This window comes from Haemaphysalis longicornis, unplaced genomic scaffold (genome assembly GCF_048455015.1).
Source record: "Haemaphysalis longicornis isolate Haplotype H1 unplaced genomic scaffold, Haemaphysalis longicornis Haplotype H1 scaffold_7, whole genome shotgun sequence".
NCBI classification, from domain to species: domain Eukaryota; kingdom Metazoa; phylum Arthropoda; class Arachnida; order Ixodida; family Ixodidae; genus Haemaphysalis; species Haemaphysalis longicornis.
In genome coordinates this window covers 29,767,425-29,786,548 of record NW_027526422.1, presented here as the reverse complement: position 1 = coordinate 29,786,548, position 19,124 = coordinate 29,767,425, and the positions used below count along the sequence as shown (strand labels likewise).

At 48.5% G+C, this 19,124-nt stretch overlaps 1 protein-coding gene across 1 annotated transcript in view; it reads left to right on the top strand.

Annotated features, from left to right (window-relative positions):
* Positions 1-19,124, top strand: part of LOC144146218 (solute carrier family 13 member 2-like) — a 42,859-nt gene that overhangs the window by 14,715 nt on the left and 9,020 nt on the right. The window contains exons 4-7 of the mRNA XM_077678182.1: positions 861-1,060; positions 4,067-4,301; positions 8,052-8,174; positions 10,201-10,320. Of these exons, the coding sequence (XP_077534308.1) occupies positions 861-1,060; positions 4,067-4,301; positions 8,052-8,174; positions 10,201-10,320 (678 nt within the window). The remainder of the gene's footprint in view (positions 1-860; positions 1,061-4,066; positions 4,302-8,051; positions 8,175-10,200; positions 10,321-19,124) is intronic.

Here is a 19,124-nt window from a genome sequence, read left to right as displayed (position 1 = left end):
ATTCTCGGCCCGTAAGGCAAATGTTCCGTCACCAGGCGGGTGTGTTGTGCTCGCTCAGCGCTAGATGGTCAGGATGTGTACCTTTATTCGTCACGATAGTCATGGTGAACATGGCGATTATGCCCCTAAGGAGGGCACGTTCTTTCAATATGCACAGCAAGCGTCTCGTGGGCCACATTACAAATGAAGTGGCCGCGCGAGTTTGCTCTCATTGGGACGGGAGCTATAGATGTAGCAAAGAGCGAGACATATGAGCTGAAAATGACGCGTTTGCGCGCGCGTCACGTACTCCCCTGCCGATATCGACTTCACCTTATCTACCCTTCATTATACCCCACCCCTTTGTGCCCCGACTGCGGGTCCCTCGATACCCAAGACCACTGCATGTGGCAGTGCCCCCAAAACCCATTCCCCCCCTTCACAGACGGAGAGCACTGGGCGAAGGCGTTGTGCAGCTCGGACCGTGAGGTCCAGGCTAAGGTCATTCAGCGAGCTGCAATGGTCACCGGCCGGTTACCACCACCGGTCACCCGCCACCCAGACTAGCCCCATGGGGCTCAAATAAAGTTTCTCTCTCTCTCTCTCTCTCCCGCTTTGAGAACCGGTTTAGAGACCGGAAGACCCGCGGTATGGTGGCTTCCCGCGTCCAACCTGCTATTTTGCCTCGCCGCGTCGCAAAACTGGATTGCTCGGACATGAGTCCCTAGTCTCGCTTGACTTGAACTTTTCCTCTAAGTATACTGGAATAACCGCAGAATAAGTCACCGCTTTTAACGAAGTACCGCTTACAAAGAAGTCAGTTTCCTGCCCCGATCAGATCGTTATTAGGGGCATTTAGTGCACGTTTTCGCACTCTGCAGCCTAATGGCCATCGTCATGGGCATCGCCGTGGCAATGGCGCTCGTGAGCGGCGATGTGGACAGCAGCCTCGTGCTGTTGCCCATGGCCGGTGTACTGGCTGATGAGGTGTACTTGGATTACATCGAGTCCGAGCCTATGCAGTCCAGAAACCTGGATAGCGGCGTCATCACACCCGTTCCAGCGCCTCAACAACTTCAGGGTGAGAGGTGCTCGTAAATTATTTGCTACATTTTACAGCGGCGGATGTTAGTGGATTCTATCATCATCACCAGCCTATCTACGCCCACTGCAGGACAAAGGCCCCTCCCAATAATCTCCAATTATCCCGGTCCTGTGCTAACTGCGACCAATTTATCCCCGCAAACTTCTTGATCTCATCTGCCCATCTAACTTTTTGCCGCCCCCTGCGGCGCTTGCCTTCTCAAAGGATCCACTGTGCTACCCTTAGTGACCAACGGTTATCTTGCCTTCGCATTACATGCCCTGCCCACGTCCATTTCTTCTTAATTTCTACTGATATGTCCTTAACACGCGTTTGTTCCCTGACCCACTCCGCTCTCTTCTTGTCCATTAATGTTACACCAACCATCTTCCGTTTCATTGCTCGCTAAGTCGTCCTCAATTGAAGTTGAACCCTCTTAGTGAGCCTCCAAGTTTCTGCCCCGTAGTTGAGTATCCGTAAGATGCAGCTGTCATACATTTTCTTCTTCAGCTACAAAGGTAGGCTGTTATTCATTATTTGAGAATGCCTTCCGAATGCACTCCCCCCCACTCTTATCCTTTTAATTATCTCTGCCTCATGGTTGAGATCCGGAGTCACAACTTGGCCTAAGTAGATACATTTGTTTACCCCCTCCACTGCCTCGCCACCTATCTCAAATCACTGTGCTGTACCGAGGTTATTGATCATTACTTTAGTTTTCTGCATATTAATTTTCAGGCCCATGGTTCTACTCTGCTTGTCCAGTGCGGTAAGAAATCTTTACAACTCGTCCACCGAGTTACTTAGCAAGGCAACGTCATCAGCAAATCTGAGGTTACTGAGGTATTCTCCATTAACCCTTACTCCCACCTGTTCCCAATCCAATGTTGTGAATACTTCTTGTAAACATGCTGTGAATAACATTGGAGAAATTGTTTCTCCTTGTCTATCGCCCTTCATTATAGGTATTTTACTGCTCTCCTTCCTTATGGAGGACGATGGTATAGCTGTGGACCCATTGTAAATATCCTCTAGTATTCTTACATAATGCTTGTCTACACCCTGGTTCCGTAATGCCTGAATGACTGCTGAGGTTTGAACCGAGTCAAATGCTTTCTCATAATCTATGAAGGCTATATATAGGGGTTTAGTATACTCCGCGCACTTGGCTATCACCTAATTGATAGTGTGAATATGGCCCATTGTTGATTACGAAACCCTGCTTGTTCTTTAGGTTGGCTGAAATCTAAGGTGGCTGAAATTTTGTGGCTGAAATTCTGGATTCTATAGCGAGGGTCTTTCTCGGTGTGCATCCATCGTTGTTGGTCAAAGGCGGAACCCCTTAGCCACGGGACCCCACAATTAAGGTAGTGCAATTCTGCATTTACACGTGGCTCTCATCTTCTGCCGCACTTAACCTCATGCTCCCTCAGCATTGAGGAAGGTACTGAAAGTTGTGCACCCTTCATTGTCCCCTTCATCAACCAGTAAGATCATCTCCATATGTATATTTCAGCCTTTTGCACTCATTCATCAAGCACATTTGGTAATATCATACACCATAAGTGGGTTAGCCACTGAAATGACATCGAAGGACCACTGAATACAGTTTTGGTGCTTTTTGGTATTGGCTGCCCTTGCGCCATAAACACATGCACACATATATAGACACATACATTTTGTGGCTCGTTTTTAGGCTTAAAACACACACGCGCCCGCTCCAGCATACCCACGCACGCAAGCACACAAACGTGACAATTCACAAGGGAGATTGTCCTTCAGATATACGTTACTACATGCATCTTTAGAGTCATCAGGTCCGGCCCCATATCCACAAATGGACACATCAACATTCCCACGCTCAGGATTCTGTTGCTTTAAAGCTACAAGATTGAAATGGTTTGTTTAAGAATATCAGCCTTAGGGAATAATCACACTATTCGCACAGCCATTGCCACCAGGATTCGCTTCGTTCGATCATTTCGGATTCTTTTAACCGCAAGCTTGTAATAAAAATGTTTATATTGCGTCCAATGTTCACGGATGCGCTTTGGAAAACAGCGGTAGCATGTGCGATACGCTATCACAGCCACAGCACGGGATGTCTCAACAATCTCGTTTTAGATAGCAGGGGATACCGCCTGACATTTTCAGGATATTTTTTTTTCAAGCTCAGCCTGCCGGGCGAAGCTTCCAGCCTTCAGATTTATTTGATTTCATTTTTCAGTACAGAGTACCGCGCATTTATGGCTTATTGCGTCAATGCAACGCGCAGCTCGAAGGTAAGGCGTTGTACGACTGACCAACGTGAAATCACAAATGATAAATGTATGTCAATCAATCAATCAATCAATCAATCAATCAATCAATCAATCAATCAATCAATCAATCAATCAATCAATCAATCAATCAATCAATCAATCAATCAATCAATCAATCAATCAATCAGATAAACAAACGAATAAAAATTTGCGTTCCCTTCCTAAGGAAAGTTGGGAGAAGCGCGAAAGCTAAAAGTGCGACCAACCTTCGCTGAAAGGTTCGACCAATCGATCGTCAAATTTTCGAAGCACCAATCGCACACGGCAAACGACCCCATGGGACGATTTTTCGCGCAATTATCAAACGCATCTACGAACGCACTAAATGTACGCCGATAAGTGGTGGTCAAGGTAGACTATTGTACTGCTCCTTCATGATCGATGAGTGCATGTATTGTCATATCTAGAACCGTTCCCTTTTTGGCGATTTTCAAGTAACCGTTTTGACACAATGGAAGCCCTGCTTCACTTACGCGCTGCGTGTCCAGAGATCTTATAAGATCTTCTCGGTCGACCAACCGGTCTATGGGGAAAGGCATTAGTTTTTTCGAACAACGCCATGAGTCCTAATAAGAAAGCTTTCTCTTTCATAAACTGATTGATCGACCATTCAGTCAACCTATTTATTGAGGCGGCGACCAGAGACGCCTAATTTTCGGGCTCTTTCTCCCCAAATCTCTAGGGGGAGGCGCAGAACCAGATCAGGGGGCTCCCGGAGGCGGTGCTATAGCGTCTTCGTCGGTACCCGAACCAGGAGAGAACATTGCGCCACTGCCGGAGGGGGCCCAAACCCAGCAGCGGCCTTCCAACTGCGCGCACGCAACGTTCGCCAGTGTGCTAGGGAAGCCAAGGAGGAGCGTGAGCTTCAAGAAGCGCGTCCTGATGCACAAGGATCACCGGGACCGCGCCCTCTTCCTGTGAGCCTCCGGCAGCCTTGCAGGGCCAGCCAGCCGTGTTGCAGAAACAACAAAACGATCAACCTTGCGGTTTACTTCCGCTATGTTTACTCTTATTCAGGCTCATCGACGTTTTCCGTCTGATAGTTATTGTGGGCGGCAGTCGGGGTGATCATGCACCTTTCCTTCCTAATGGAAGAGCGTAAGGCCTGTTTTCTTCCCTCTCCGTTCTGAAAAAACGAGCCCAAACGGGAGGGTTCCGTTCTTTCCAAAACCGGTTATGCGGAATAGAGGCCGAATCAGTTCCAGCTGGTACTTTTTACAGAACCCCTCCCGTTCGAGACCGTTTTTGCAGACCGGAAAGAAAAGAAAACAGGACAAATCAGCTTCAGGAGCGACTTTTACGGAACACCTCCTATTAGGAATTCCGTAAAAAATGGCAAGAGAGACGGCTTCGCCCACGCTGACACAAGCACGTAAATTTCTTCAGCGGTCTAGTATGCTTCCAGATTTAAGACGCGCGAGTTTCACGTTCTCTGTTGCAACCCGTGCCTGTTAAAAATAAGAATTACATTTGGTCTGTACTTTAAGCTGGTATGCTATAGGTATGGGGCGTATGTGCGTTTCCTAGTCAGTACAGCCAGCCGTCACCTGAGAATGCTTATGGGGATTATATCACAGCATAAACGTACCTAAAGTATACGAAACCACCCGAACTGAAATAAATAATAGCCAAAACGGACCTGCAATGGTTGAAAACCACGGTTTAGAAAAAAAATTCAACAGAAATAGCCGAAAACGACCTAAAAGGGGCAAACCCGCCAAAACGTACAAGAAGCAGTAGCTGAAATTGACCAAAAGGCAACAATAATACCCGAAATCTTATTTATAATGCCTAAAGATGTCATAAATAAATTATATGCGTATAAAAAATGTTAATATTGAAATATGACAAATCCTTGAAAATAATAATAAAAAAGAGGTAACTGGATTTGAACCCGGGTTAGGATGTTTGCTTTGCAGGAGCGGAACTTCTACACTATGAGACAAAGCGGTTCTGAGCGATTAAATTGAGGACCACAAGCACGTGACATAGCTTCAAAGCTTCCCCTAGATGGCGTCATGCGTCGCTTGGCTGTAGAGTTCCTGTATATGCTCCCTACGGGAGCAAGAGTTGCGCCTTTGATTTCCATTCGCCGCTCACGACCCTATTCGCTGATCGCCGTCACGTGCCCAAAAAGCATCCACGCACCGCAGAGAAGCCGGCGATGCGGCTGCAACGCCGCTGCTGCCCTGTGCTGTCGGCGTCTTTCATACATTTTGTGCCGCTGCCATGTCGCATTTTATAGTTCGTAGCGCGAGAGCGACAAGCCGCAACACGCTAGTACATGAAGAGTATCTTTTTTGCAAAACTTTAGTACGCGGTCAAGCCGACAGCCCTGAAGGCCTAGAATTTGTTTTGGTCTTCCATTTTCGCTGTTGTCGGTTATTAGCAGCTGACTGTTCCTTTTGTTCGAATGCTTACATGAGAAGCTGACGCCTAGCTCTATTTTGCACAGCCATATCTTCTCGATATTCGGATATGCGTTATAGGGAAACTGCACTCAAGAGGAGGAGGAGGGGAAAACTGTTTAAAAATTAAATCGGCCGGGTCCTCAGTCCAGGACAAGAGAGTAAAAGTAAATTTCTTCAAATCATAGAACGCCATCCCCAGCAGAATAGGATTTGTTCTTCGCGTCTGGAAGGGTTGAAAAGCAATAAAGAGCTACTTGGTCTTCGCGCTCCGCACAGGACCGGCTTCGCAAAGAATGGGCCCGGGTGGCGCCGGCAATGTTTCTCCCGTAGCGGTATCCAAGACTATACTTTGACACCATGAGCTAGTGTATGCGATTTTAAGCCTATTATTATGATAAGACGGTGATGCGGCTGCAACGCCGCTGCTGCCCTCTGCTGTCGGCGTCTTTCTTACATTTTGCGCCGCTGCCATGTCGCATTCGTAGTTCGTAGCGCGAGAGCGACAAGCCGCAACACGCTAGTACATGAAGAGTATCTTTTTTGCACAACTTCAGTACGCGGTCATGTGAGTCAGCGCGAAGAGCTAGGCGTCAGCTTCTCATGTAAGCATTCGAACAAAAGGAACAGGCAGCTGCTAATAACCGACAACAGCGAAAATGGAAGACCAAAACAAATTCTAGGCCTTCAGGGCTGTCGGCTTTGGCAGAAGGCATCACGATTCCTGGTAATTATATGTCAGGTAAAACAGTTTTTACAACCTTGCCGAACGCTCGAACGCGTTTCAAGACATGAAAGTTTGCCGACATGCACTATAGACTGCAAAAACTGTAGGTCGAACGCTCGAACGCGTTTTGTCACATCACTTTACGTTGTCAAGGCATGAAAGTTTGCCGACATGCACTATAGACTGCAAAAACTGTAGGTTGAGTTCCAAATAACCCAGTGTGTATATACGCGCGTGCTGATTCTATACCAGGCATCTAACCATGCAGTATGGAGGTTTATTGAGCAAAATGAGTCACGTCTTCGTTAAATTTATAGTAACACATATATGTTTGTTAAGACCTGGAGGGATATTTCGGAACATTTTGCACAGCCATATCTTCCCGATATTCGGATATGCGTTATAGGAAAACTGCACTCAAGAGGAGGAGGAGGAGTAAGGGAAGGAGGGGAAAACTTTGTTTAACAATTAAATCGGTCTGGTTAGTGGGCCGGGTCCTCAGTCCAGGACAAGATAGTAAAAGTAATTTTCTTCAAATCATAGAACGCCATCCCGAGTAGAATAGGATTTGTTCTTCGCGCCTGGAAGGGTTGAAACACGCCGTGTGGCAAGAGAGAGACCTGCAATTTTTGAATACCCTTATACACTGCATGCTTCGCCCCTCCCCAGGCTAACCAGATTGATTTAATTGTTAAACAAAGTTTTCCCCTCCTCCCCTTACTCCTCCTCCTCCTCTTGAGTGCAGTTTTCCTATAACGCATATCCGAATATCGGGAAGATATGACTGTGCAAAATGTTCCGAAATATCCCTCCAGGTCTTAACAAACATATATGTGTTACTAAAAATTTAACGAAGACGTGAGTCGTTTTGCTCAATAAACCTCCATACTGGTTAGATGCCTGGTCACATCACTTTACGTTGTCAAGGCATGAAAGTTTGCCGACATGCACTATATAATGCAAAAACTGTAGGTTGAGTTCCAAATAACCCAGTATGTATATACGCGCGTGCTGATTCTATACCAGGCATCTAACCAGTATGGAGGTTTATTGAGCAAAACGAGTCACGTCTTCGTTAAATTTATAGTAACACATATATGTTTGTTAAGACCTGGAGGGATATCTCGGAACATTTTGCACAGCCATATCTTCCCGATATTCGGATATGCGTTATAGGAAAACACCCCTAATAATAAAGCAAAGCGCGCGTTACAAAAAAAAAAAAAAAAACGGCAGCGACGTCGGGGCGCGCTCACGCTCCCCTCGCGCGGTGCGCGCGACTCCTTCAAGCCCGACGGTTGGCTTTCCCACGCTGCTTTGGGTGCTCGGCGGCCAAGATGGCGGACCTATGCGCAACTCTTGCTCCCGTAGGGAGCATGTAGAGCATATACAGGAACTCTACTTGGCTGTGCTGACTAGGAAACGCCTATACACAGGTATAGGCATAAATGGAATAGATTTTAATGTTCGCGCGGTGAAGTTCTTTCTGTTGCACCTTCTCATGTGCTTTTTTTTTTTTTTTTTTTTGTCAGGGAGGAAAAGAATGTTTTCCAGCAGAGCATGGCTATGGCTATCGTGTGCGGTGCCACTCTCGGAGTCTCAGCTTCCATAGTCGGACCTTCGCCCAGTAAGAAGCTCAACCTTTACCTGGAAAGGTACCGTCGTTCAGCCATATGTCATCCAGCAGCACAATGCACTTTACATGTAGCCGCTGACAAGCGACGTCGCATCAATTACCCGAGCCTCGTCATAAAATTCCCGGCAGCTATAGGAAGGAACTGCAATCTTCTTCGCTGCCTAGGAATCAGGTTCTTTTTAAAGCAAAGCTTTCTACCTCTACCAGCCAACGGTTCTTTCGTGGCGTGCGGGACAAGAAATACCCAACGCGGCTGCGGAGGGAAGGGCCCGTTTGTCTGTCTGTTACTCGATTCAGCCACCCGGTCAAAGTGAAACGGAGTCTGAGCAATAGTCTTATATACTCACAGCCAAATCTAAACTTCTAAGTCCGCTTATATATTCATTGTCAACATTGTTGAACAAGAACACGACATTACCCAAATATAAGACAAAAAATTAATATACAAAGGATATTTACAGTGTTCCTTTATAAAAAAAATCATGGATACTTCATTTTTGCGAAATGAAATACTACATCCACTGCAGAAAAAAAGATTCACCCTGTCGCCTGCTGTAGTCCGCGCCACTAAAGCTTCTGGCGGCGCTCAAAGAAATCAAGCGAAAACCGTTACGAAAGGTTACACTATTTTGGTTCCACGTTCTGCTCGGAAAGCACGTGGACTAGGGCAACGCGGTTCTATAAACGTTGAAGTAGGGCGCCTCGATTCATGCGTGTCTCCGCCGTACGGCGGAGACGCGCCATCGAGGCACCCGGCCTGGAGCAGTGGAACGCGGTAAATTTAAATTGACTTGAACAAACCTTTTGACGCAAGAGGAACAGCATGAGAGGTGAGCGGTAAAACGAAGTGAGGCATTTACTTGGCAAATGTTGACAAAGACTATCATCTTTCGTCGACATTTGCAACGAAAGGAGCAGATACGAGGCCATTTTGTATGTACCATCTAGCCCAATAGCACGCTTTGTTGAAGGGCTGCGGCGCATAGGTACAGTGACCTGTAGCATGGGTAAGCAGTAGAAGCACAAAAGCTGAAAGGTACGTCGTCTGCTTCCGCCACTTCCGGTTCGTTCGAGAGGTCTCCTGCAGGTGGCTGTCATGTGTGCGTGTGCGTGTTGTTTATCTCTTTCCAGCGAAAGAAAATACGCATGCATCGCGACCTCAATGAATAACACGACGGTTTCTACGAGGGGCTTCTATGAAAGGTGAGCACTATTTGACAAATTAACAGGCGCACACGCGCGAGGAAGCCGCCGGACGACTGGAGGCCAAGGGAGCGGTCGAACCAAGTGGCGCAAGCAGACGACGTACCGTGAGCCTTTGCGCTTCTACTGCTCACCTATTGAAAACGACGCTCCGAGCACTGGCGTAGCAGACGCCGCCAACATTTTCGCTACTTTTTCAATGAATGAATGAATAAATTCGTTCCACGAGGATGTTAGTTTATCTAGATTTCATCTAGGAAAACGAGCGATAACTAAACTAACAAAATGCGCGATTTGCAGATAGCGGAAACCTCAGCCAACGCACTAGCTTTCGTTTTACGTACCTGCCCATATTACGTCTGTGCTGACGTCCTGAAACACACGATGCAGCGGGAGAATTGAAATTGTGGCTTAAATTGTTCAATTTTTCAGTGAATAAAGCAAAAGCAGCATTTGCTGCCGAACAAGCCATGAGGGTACTATAAAACAGAAAATCTCTTGAATTAAACGAACTTGCGTTTTATCTTCATCGCCCCTTTAACCCGCTGCAGGGGCTCAGTGGTCAATATGCTGCATTACCGAGAGTTTGATTTCCGGCCGTATCGGCTGTACGTGTTTTGAAATTTTGGAGCACGTTAGAGGTATCCAAGCAAACTGAGTTAATAGCCAGAAATCTACTACCCCATGTCTATCAGCCCAGGAGTAACTCCCAAGCCTAAAACAGCAATTCGGAGATGCGAAGATATCTTTGGCATGCGTTTTATGCGAGCATCGCGTCTACAGCGTGTTCACCTCGCAGTAATAAACTTGCACAAACTGCCGTCTCCGCTCTGCCATTTCAGAAAATATGGCGCCGACTCCACCGTAGGGTTGCTCAACTGGATTTTCTACTCGGTACCTAGCACGGCGGTGTCCTGTGTCATTGCCTGGTGGTACCTGAGTTACAACAAAATCCCTGCCAGGTCAGTACTACCAGGAGCATGCGCTGCTTGTCATAGCCTAGGTTACGCTCCAGTATTCTGATAAGCAGACGCATCTTTTATCATGAACAGGCAATTACATGAATGAAATGAGAAATACTTCCCTTTGGTTGTCACCGAAGAAGAGTGGCGAACATGAGGAATCAGTGCTGAATATCTATAATGCGTTGCGCTATGACCGTGCTGGAGGCTATGGTTGTACCAGTGATGTCATCAAGGATGGCGGTTGTTAACGTCCGTTGAAATAATGAAAACGCCGGGGTCTATTGCTAATGCGTCGGACTCCCTTGTGGCAGCATACGGGTAGGACATAGTGGAGGAAAAATACTTGGGTTGGGATATGAAATGCAACAGGATGACTTACCCTGATATTCTGAATCCTTCTTCCACTCGAGCCTCCAGTGGAGGATGCCCTTGAAATTGATTTGTTCATGCATAATTATGCATTGTGGAATCGATTTCAAAGGGCCCCTCCACTGGAGGCTCGAGTTGAGGAAGGACTCAGAATACCACGGTTAGACTGCTTTCGCTATTTCCAATGGGTTGGGGAGAAATGGCGGGAATCATGAAAGGAATTTGGTCGTAAGACAGCGGGAAGGGGAGAATCTTTCTTTCGTTTCGAAAGCGAGGGCAGGCCTAAATAATGTGTCCAGTTGTGTTCGGAAATTCACAGGTGCTACATAATTCCCGATTAAGAGAAGCGAGAAACAAAATCTTCTGTCGTTTTCGGGGAAAGGTTTGAAGGTATAAGGTTGTTGGAGCGAGGGCAGGGCATCGGAGGGAGTGAGTGACAACATTTATTTGTCCATAGATGGGAGTCAGGGAAGGAAACTCTTGATGAGAGCCCGCCTTCTTCCCCAGTCGGCAGCCAGAAGTCCTTCTTCCCTGGCGGCGGCCTCGGCCATGTTGACCAGACGGACCTGCTCTCCCGGGTCAGAGCTGAGCAGCATAGTCTCCCACTGCTCAGGGCTTCTAATGTTTATCGCTAGTTTGTGACCTTTTATTCATTTGATTTCTGTATACCTTGTTGGGGCAAGCCCAGACCATATGCTGCAGGTCCGCCCTGTTTCCGCCCTGCTTACATGCGCTAGCGCCGGGTAGCAGCGGTTGTACAACACCGGACTGGGGAATTTGTTTGTTTGGAGAAAGCGCCAAGCCACTGCTTGCCATCTGGTCAGAGATTTGTCTGCTGCATTGTATTTTGCCCTTCCCAGCCTATACGCCTCGAGATTCGCGATCGCTGCGCCGCCTGCCGCCGCTTCTCCGCGGCGTTTGCGGGATTAGCGCTGCGCGACTGGTAGGCGGTCATGCAGTGTTTTGGTTCTCTTTCGCTTCTCTTTGCCTTTCCGCGCACTAAACAACTTGTTAAGGTGACGTCTGTAAGCTAACTGCACGTTTAGGACGCTTAAAAAAAACAGCTGCGTCTTGGTAGAGCGCTCGAACGCCAGTAAGAGCTACCCGGGGAGGCGGTTCTGCGCGCTTCTTGGCCGCTCTTGCGGGCGTCGACGACGGCAGCAGCATATCACCGCTGTCACCTTCGAACACGTCAGCACAAGTGAATTCTATTTATTGTCACCTCGTTTAGACTTGATATTGGCACTGTAAGAGCTAGGTTGGTTCGTTTTGCAGCGCAGACAACACATGCGGCTTTGCTTCGAATATGTACGTCGTAGAAAAATATGTTTCGGGGATGTGATAACCCAATAGCGTACAAAAACTCGTGCCTTTTATGGGAATATAAACCACGCGAAAATGTTAAGTACACTCAAAGGCTATGCATTGTCAGATATGTGCCCACTCATGCCTTATGCATGAACCAAGATATATGTTAATGAAACCACGGGAAAATGAATGGTCTGCAAGTCAGGAATAAATAGAATAGTCGTACGGGAATAAAAAAGAAAACCGAGTCCAGCTTCTGAAATGCTAAAGACGTTTGTTTGAGCGAGGTAGTATTCACCAGACCAACTAGATGCGAAATGCACTGATATTTCGCTAGACATGGGGCGGGGGGGGGGGGGGGGGGAGGAGGAGGAGGACGCTCAACTGTCGTTGTTTACAAATGCGGAGCGAAATCAACGAATGAACGTTTTATTAATCACACACGCAAGCTGCGTGTTCACTTTTCGTTTGTTTTTTGCCTTCAACGAACGGCTGATCATTCGGCGGACGCATTTTTTTTTAAGAATACAGGGTAAGCAGTTCACAAGAAATACGAGGTGTCGTTGAAGGAGTTGATTGATTGATTGCAGGGTTTAACGCGCCGACGCAACGGAGACGATGAGGCACGCCGTAGTGGAGGGCTCCGGATTAATTTTGACCACCTGGAGATCCTTAAGGTGCGCCGAAATCTCGTACACACGGGCTCGTTGGAAGAGTGTCGTATCTGATAAGGGTATCTGATTTCGGTTTATGCTAGATTCTGCAGTCTCCCTGTGTCATACGACGATGTTTCGAAGAAGGGTTTGGTCGCGGACGCGGATTACTCTATAAGCCCATCTTCGCGCTTCTCGTGGAGGATAGATGTAAGAGATGAATCTTATAGCGAGCGCTCACCTCGGGACAAGACGACCCAGCATTAAATTTGTCGCCGTGTGCTGACTCTGGAGTGTACTTTTGCATTATCCATCGTACTTCTTTGGTACAATGTTTGCGAAATTTATGCCGCATTGGCTTGTTCAGGGTACTGACCAATATCTGATATGTGATACTGTGATATTGGCAGGCGTAACTTGCGTGCTGTCAGGTATGAGTGCTCCGCTGGATTTTATAGTGCACAAAGTCGATTTACATCATAGTGTGTATGGCCGCAACATGACCATCGGAGGAAACACTGCTTACGGAGACACTGCCACTAAATTTCAGGGCAGCGGAATTGCAATCAGCTGCATGCAAATGCTGGCTTTGGGACGCCGGCCTGTGACACACGCCCGGCGCTCATATAGATCTTTCTAAGATCGCGTCATAAACGTTTATACTCTCGTGAACACACCAGGCTTGCAAACAGAGTGCCTGCTCCACGTTATTCGGTATTTCGAACGCGGACAAATGGTAAATCGCTGTCTTGAACGAGCCCCAAAAGCAACGGCGACAGGGGGGAGCGGGCCAGGGACTCCCGCGCCTGCTTTCGAAACGGGCCGCTAGGGGGATTTCAGTGGCGCCCCTACAGGCCGCGCTCGAGGCGTATAGTGATTTAAGACATCTCGGTAGGCGACCAGCCTGTCCCTATCCGACCGGCGCAGCGAGAGTGCGTCGAGGGTGTTGGTGACGTCGGCCCGGTCGGCGAAGCCTCGAGTCGTGTCATGCGCCTGCTCATTCCCCGGGTGGCCAGAGTGAGCAGGCGCCCATATGATTTGGATTCCCCGCTCTCTACCTCCATGAAAACCGGCCTGTAGGATTCTGAGGGCCTCCGACGATATGCGTCCCCTCGTGTAATTGAGAATTACCGGCTTCGAGTCACTTACTACGAAGTTGGTTCGTGAGGACGAGATCATTGCGAGTGCAATGGCCGCCTCTTCCCTGACCTCCGGTGATGTTGTGGGGACTGTGCAAGAGGTAATTGAATGTCCCTGTTGGTCAACTACTTATATAGCCATGGCGCCGCGACAGCTATAGTCTGCGGCGTCTACGTAAACCACGTCCTCGAGGTGTGCGAACATCTTTTGTATTGCTAGCGGCCTGGCCTCTCTGCGTTCCCTATTGTGCTCAGGGTGCATGTTTCTTGGCCATGGTGGGATGTATATATGTCCCCTGATACTGGCCGGAATGTCGTGTTTCTCCCCATGTCTCCCTTCGTAGTTAATGTGTAGTATTTGGAGGATGTGTCTGCCTGTCCGGCTCCTGGTAAGTCTTTCCAGCTGCGCTATCCACTGAGTTCTACCAGCTCGTCAAGCGTGTTGTGCAGCCCTATAGGGCTTCAAAGCGCTCGTTGGAGGTCGTAATTGGTATGCCAATTGCCTGTTTGTATACTCTTTTTATTAAAGCGTTAATTTATTGGGCACATCCACCTTGAGGTTGAGGGAAGGAGCGACGTAGGTTACTTGACTCAGGACGAATGCCTGCACAAGCCTGATTAGGGTGTCCTCCTTCATTTCGTGGTGCCGGTTGGCTATACGCGAAATGAGGCGGGTTGTTTGGTACACATTTTTTTAGAGTGCCTGGATTGTCTCAATGTTGTGGCCGTTCTCTTGGATTTTCAGGCCCAAGACCCTAATGCATTTTACTAAAGATATGGGTCGCCCCCCCCCCCCCCCACCCCCCCCCCCCCTTGTCCACTAGTGTATAGCTGAATCCGTGGTTTTTCGGTGGCTGCTTCTTTTTCCCGTCCTTTCCGCGTCGGCCGATAGAGCAGCATCTCCGATTATTTGGGGGGGGGGGGGGGGGGGGAGAGAAATCTAAGCCTTTCGTTTTGATGTACTCTTCTACTGCATTTATTGCTTCCTGCAGTATATTCTGCAAGTGACCGTCACTGCCGCCAGCCACCCAGAGAGTAACATCGTCAGCGTAGAGGCTGTGATGTAGACCTTGTATTTTTCTCTGAGATTTTCGGTAGGCCGATCATAGCGACGTTGAAGAGGAAAGGCGAGAGGACTGAGCCTTGCGGCGTGCCTCTGCGCCCCAGCTCCAACTCACCAGATTCAACCCCTCCTACGGTTAGGGTGTCAGATAAAAAATCTCCGATGTAGTCGTACGTCTTTTGAACCACTTATAATTGTTCTAAATTTTCCAGAATTGCATTGTGTTTTACATTATCGAATGCCTTTGTGAGGTCAAGCCCCACAATGGCCTTGGTATGCCTAGTGGGGAGCACCCTCTTCATCTATAATTTGATGTTTGAGCCTCAGCATTACATCCCGAGGCGATAGCCTGGGCCGAAAACCTATCATAGTATGGGAAAAGAGTCCCTTCTCATTCATGTATGTATTTAATCTGTTTAAGACTACGTACTCCGTAAACTTCCCCACGCACGAAGTAAGCGAGATGGGCCGCCGATTCTCGAGGTGGAGTGTTTTGCCTGGTTTCGGTATCATGATCACCTCAGCAATTTTCCATTGTCTAGGGATTTTGCCCTTCTGCCAGCATTTGTTCATATACTTTACGAGAGCCTCGATGGAATCGTCTTCCAGATTCCTCAGCATCTTATTTGTTACCCCGTCTAATCCTAGAGCGGATTTAGTGCGGAGATCCTGTATGGCTCCCCACACCTCTGCTGTTGTAAAAGGACGATCGAGAATCTCATTCGGGGCTCCCGCGTATGTTTTGAGATTCTTTTTCGGATGTGTCCCAAAATATTTGCAACGAATTTCTTTTATTAGGTCGTCGTCGGGGCCCTGCGTGGTCTTACTTTTATTTGGGTCGATGAGGTTCCTAAGGATGTTCCAAGTTTTTGGGAGGCCCATCTGTAGTTCCATGCCTTCGCAAACTCTGCACCAATTTTGTCGTGCCATCTGGTTCGCACAGTCCTCTATTTGTTTATTCAGGATTGTCAGTCGTCTCCGGGGGCCCGGGCGCCGTTTAGCTTCTGTTTGCTTAGCCTTTTCTGCGGGCTTCGCTTCGCTTCCCACATATGTAGAAGCTTAGCGTCGGCCTGTCTTAGTCCGGCTTCTTCTGGAATGGCCTTGGTTGCTTTCTTCACGCATGTGTGAAGCTGTTGCTCCCATGATTCAATGTCATCCATTTCCTGAATCTCTGCTTTGCCTTCATGCGTATCCCGTTCGGCTGCTCTTATCTTCCCAAACTCGTCTCACTCGGTAATTTTAAAGGGGCCCTGAAAGGCATTTTGAGCACACTAAATGAACTAGCGCAACCGTTAGATTGGGTCGTCAACGTCCTCTGTGCCAAGTATTACTCTTTTACGCGCAGCGGAAAGCTCACACTTTTGTTGCAAAGTTTGTCGTTTTTTTCTCACCCTTTCCTTCGTGTTTTTGGACGCCGCCATCTTCACATGTCTACATCATCGATTCCCAGATGTTCGTCATGAGCTAGACATCCTGCTATTGGGCGGCTTTTTCACGCACTTCCGGCAAAGAGATGAGTCGTCTGCTCAGCGTCAGCTCGCCGGCTGATCTGCCAGCGGAGTGCCGGAGTGCTTGGGCATTTTACGACAAACGAAACAAGTGTAAAACAAACGCTTAACCGTTTGTATTGAATGCAACACGGCCATAACACGACATGGATATTCTCTTACCTGAGTACGTTCCATAAAGAAAGCGTTCAAGCCCCGTGGCACTTCTTTCGTGCAATCGCAGAGAACGCCCTGAGCCGAATGCCCGGGTTTGACGCATACATTTTATTCAACTTCAAAACAATCCAGAGATGCGTTTTTAACGAACACCACGTCACAACATGCGTTGAAAGTCTGAACCACGATTGACAGAGGATGGGTTGCCTCCTGCCCGTCGTAAATTCGGTACTCACCTCGCGCGCGGTTTGCGGGGACGAACAGCAAGTCACTTAACTCTGGCGCACAAGCCGATGGCTTTTAGCCACGCACACTGCACATACCCCATGCGAGGTTGAGTCGTACGTCGCTCGAGAAAGATAATCCAGACCCTGGGAAGAACTATCCACCCGCAGAAGCACAACGTCGCATTTCATCGCGAAACAAAGGCGTCCACAACACACACACCATCGCCTCCTGTAATGCCAAACGCATCTCGCACGCCTGCAGTGCCCACATGTCGCGAGGTGGGGCCCCAAGCTGAACCGGGATCACGGAACCGTAACTGACTTCTGGAGCGGTTTGTGCCTTGTTGCCAAGGCAACCGATGTTTGATATTGTCAAAGAAATGGCGCTCGCTCCAGCGCTAGAAAGCTCAGAGCCGCGGCGGAGAATGTTTTGCCAACGTTGCCGCTCTCCACCACGCGTCGCCCCAAGCTGAACTGGCCACATGATTGAAGCGTTTTGTGCACGGGTTCTGTATCGATTTAAAATGTCTTTTTCACATGCCGCCGGCAGGAATTACCACCGCCGCAAAATAAGACCCGGCACCAGTGGGGCCACATCTGATACGGCGCTTTTTGGATAAACAGTGCGCGGTGCATCAAGCGAACGAGCGCACGACCCCCCCGTGCGGCTGCGAGTTCGCCGCCGATAAAAAGTCATGTGCCGCCAGCAACGTACACCGCGAAAGGGCAAGGCCAGGCCGCCGCATACATGCGGCCAGATTTTTCGTTCGCCTTTCCAGCCTTGAGCGGAGTGCGTGCGGGATTCATGGTGTCAACAAAGCTTGCCCGTAGCAGACGACAGTCTGAGCAGCACAATAGCGGAAGTACGTCACCGCTGCGGAGCGCAGCATCATGGGAGGCAAGGCTGGCGCGCCGTCAACAGCGGAGAGTAAGTCGAAAGGAGGAGGAAACTCGGAGCGACAATAATGCGCGGTTTTTGATTTACGATTTCTCAGCTAATACTCATCGCTTTAACAAAATTCTTGCGGGAGGAGATTGCAAATACATTGCTTTATTTGGGTGCATGTACATCCATGCATCGGCGGAAGGTATTTCAGGACCCCTTTAAGCTGCGTGCCCTCTGTTGGTTTGTGGGGGCCCGCCTCTAGTTTTGTGACTGCGTAGTACATAGTGGTCACTTCCTAAATTTTCCCTTGTGTTTAGCCATTCGGCTTCCTTCTTAGCGTTTTTTATGAATGTTAAGACTAGTGCGGTGTCCCTACACACGCTGTTTCCCATCCTAGTGGGGAAAGCGGGGTCGGTGACCAGAGACAGTCCCTCCTGCTGGGCATCCAGCGTCCTTTGATTATTTCCCGCTTATGTTTGGTGGTGTGCATTGAAGTCACCTGCTATAACAATCGTTTGGCGCTTTGCGATGTCAGTTGTTTTGCGAAACAAGTTCGTAAAGCTATCTTTCTTTCGTGTGATACTGTAGACATTTAATGCGAATAAGCTTCCCTGCCCTCTGTTTTTGCTCCAGATGATCTCCACGAGGACGTGGTCAACGTTCGTTATGCCGGTGTCGTGACATGTGACCGGTAGGGTACGTTTAACGAGGGTCGCTATTGTTAAGGGTTTATCGTCACAGGCTGGTCTATTCTTCCCATAGTACGGTTTATAGCCTGAGAGTTTGGCCAGGCACCCCGTTTTCTGCGGGCATATGACGTCTGGCGCCTCCCCCGCTACATTGTTGTCTACGAATTGCTGTGAGTTCCCCCGTTTGCAGTGGTACCCACTGCAATTCCACTGCCAGATTATGTACTTTTGATTATTCGGCGCCATATTTCTTAAGATGAGCATTTTCTAAACTAGTTTTAGTGCTTTCCGATGAAACGGGCCTGGCGTAAGGCTTGGCGGTTTTCATCGGACCCGCGCCTCCCCCAACTCGGGTAAGGCGTGGTGACTGTGATATGGCCTGGATCGCAATTACCCTGGCGTTGAGGGCTGTGATTTGCGTGTCACATCCTCGGCAAACTTCGAAAACAGGGCTTCAAATTTTGTAGTGAGCATCTGGCTCAGCTCCTTCGCAAATTGTTGAGATGGTTCTGCGTTTTCTTTCCCTGTTCCCTTTGCGAGCTTTACAGCGTCCATTGCTGAATTTTCCGCCTTACGCTTCGTGGAAAAAGATTGGGGCTCTGAGGCTCCCATGTCGTCGCCAGACGAGTCCGCAGCCAGCGGGTCCTGTGAGGAGCTTAGAGTACTTGTCTTGCCCGAGTTTGAATGTAGGGCTTGCGGTTTTGTGGGACCCTGCAAAACTAAAGCCGCTTTGCGGGTGTCTTCTCTTCCTTTTAGTCTTGCCAATTCGGCCTTTACATTCTGCTTTTGGCGAGGGAGGTCAC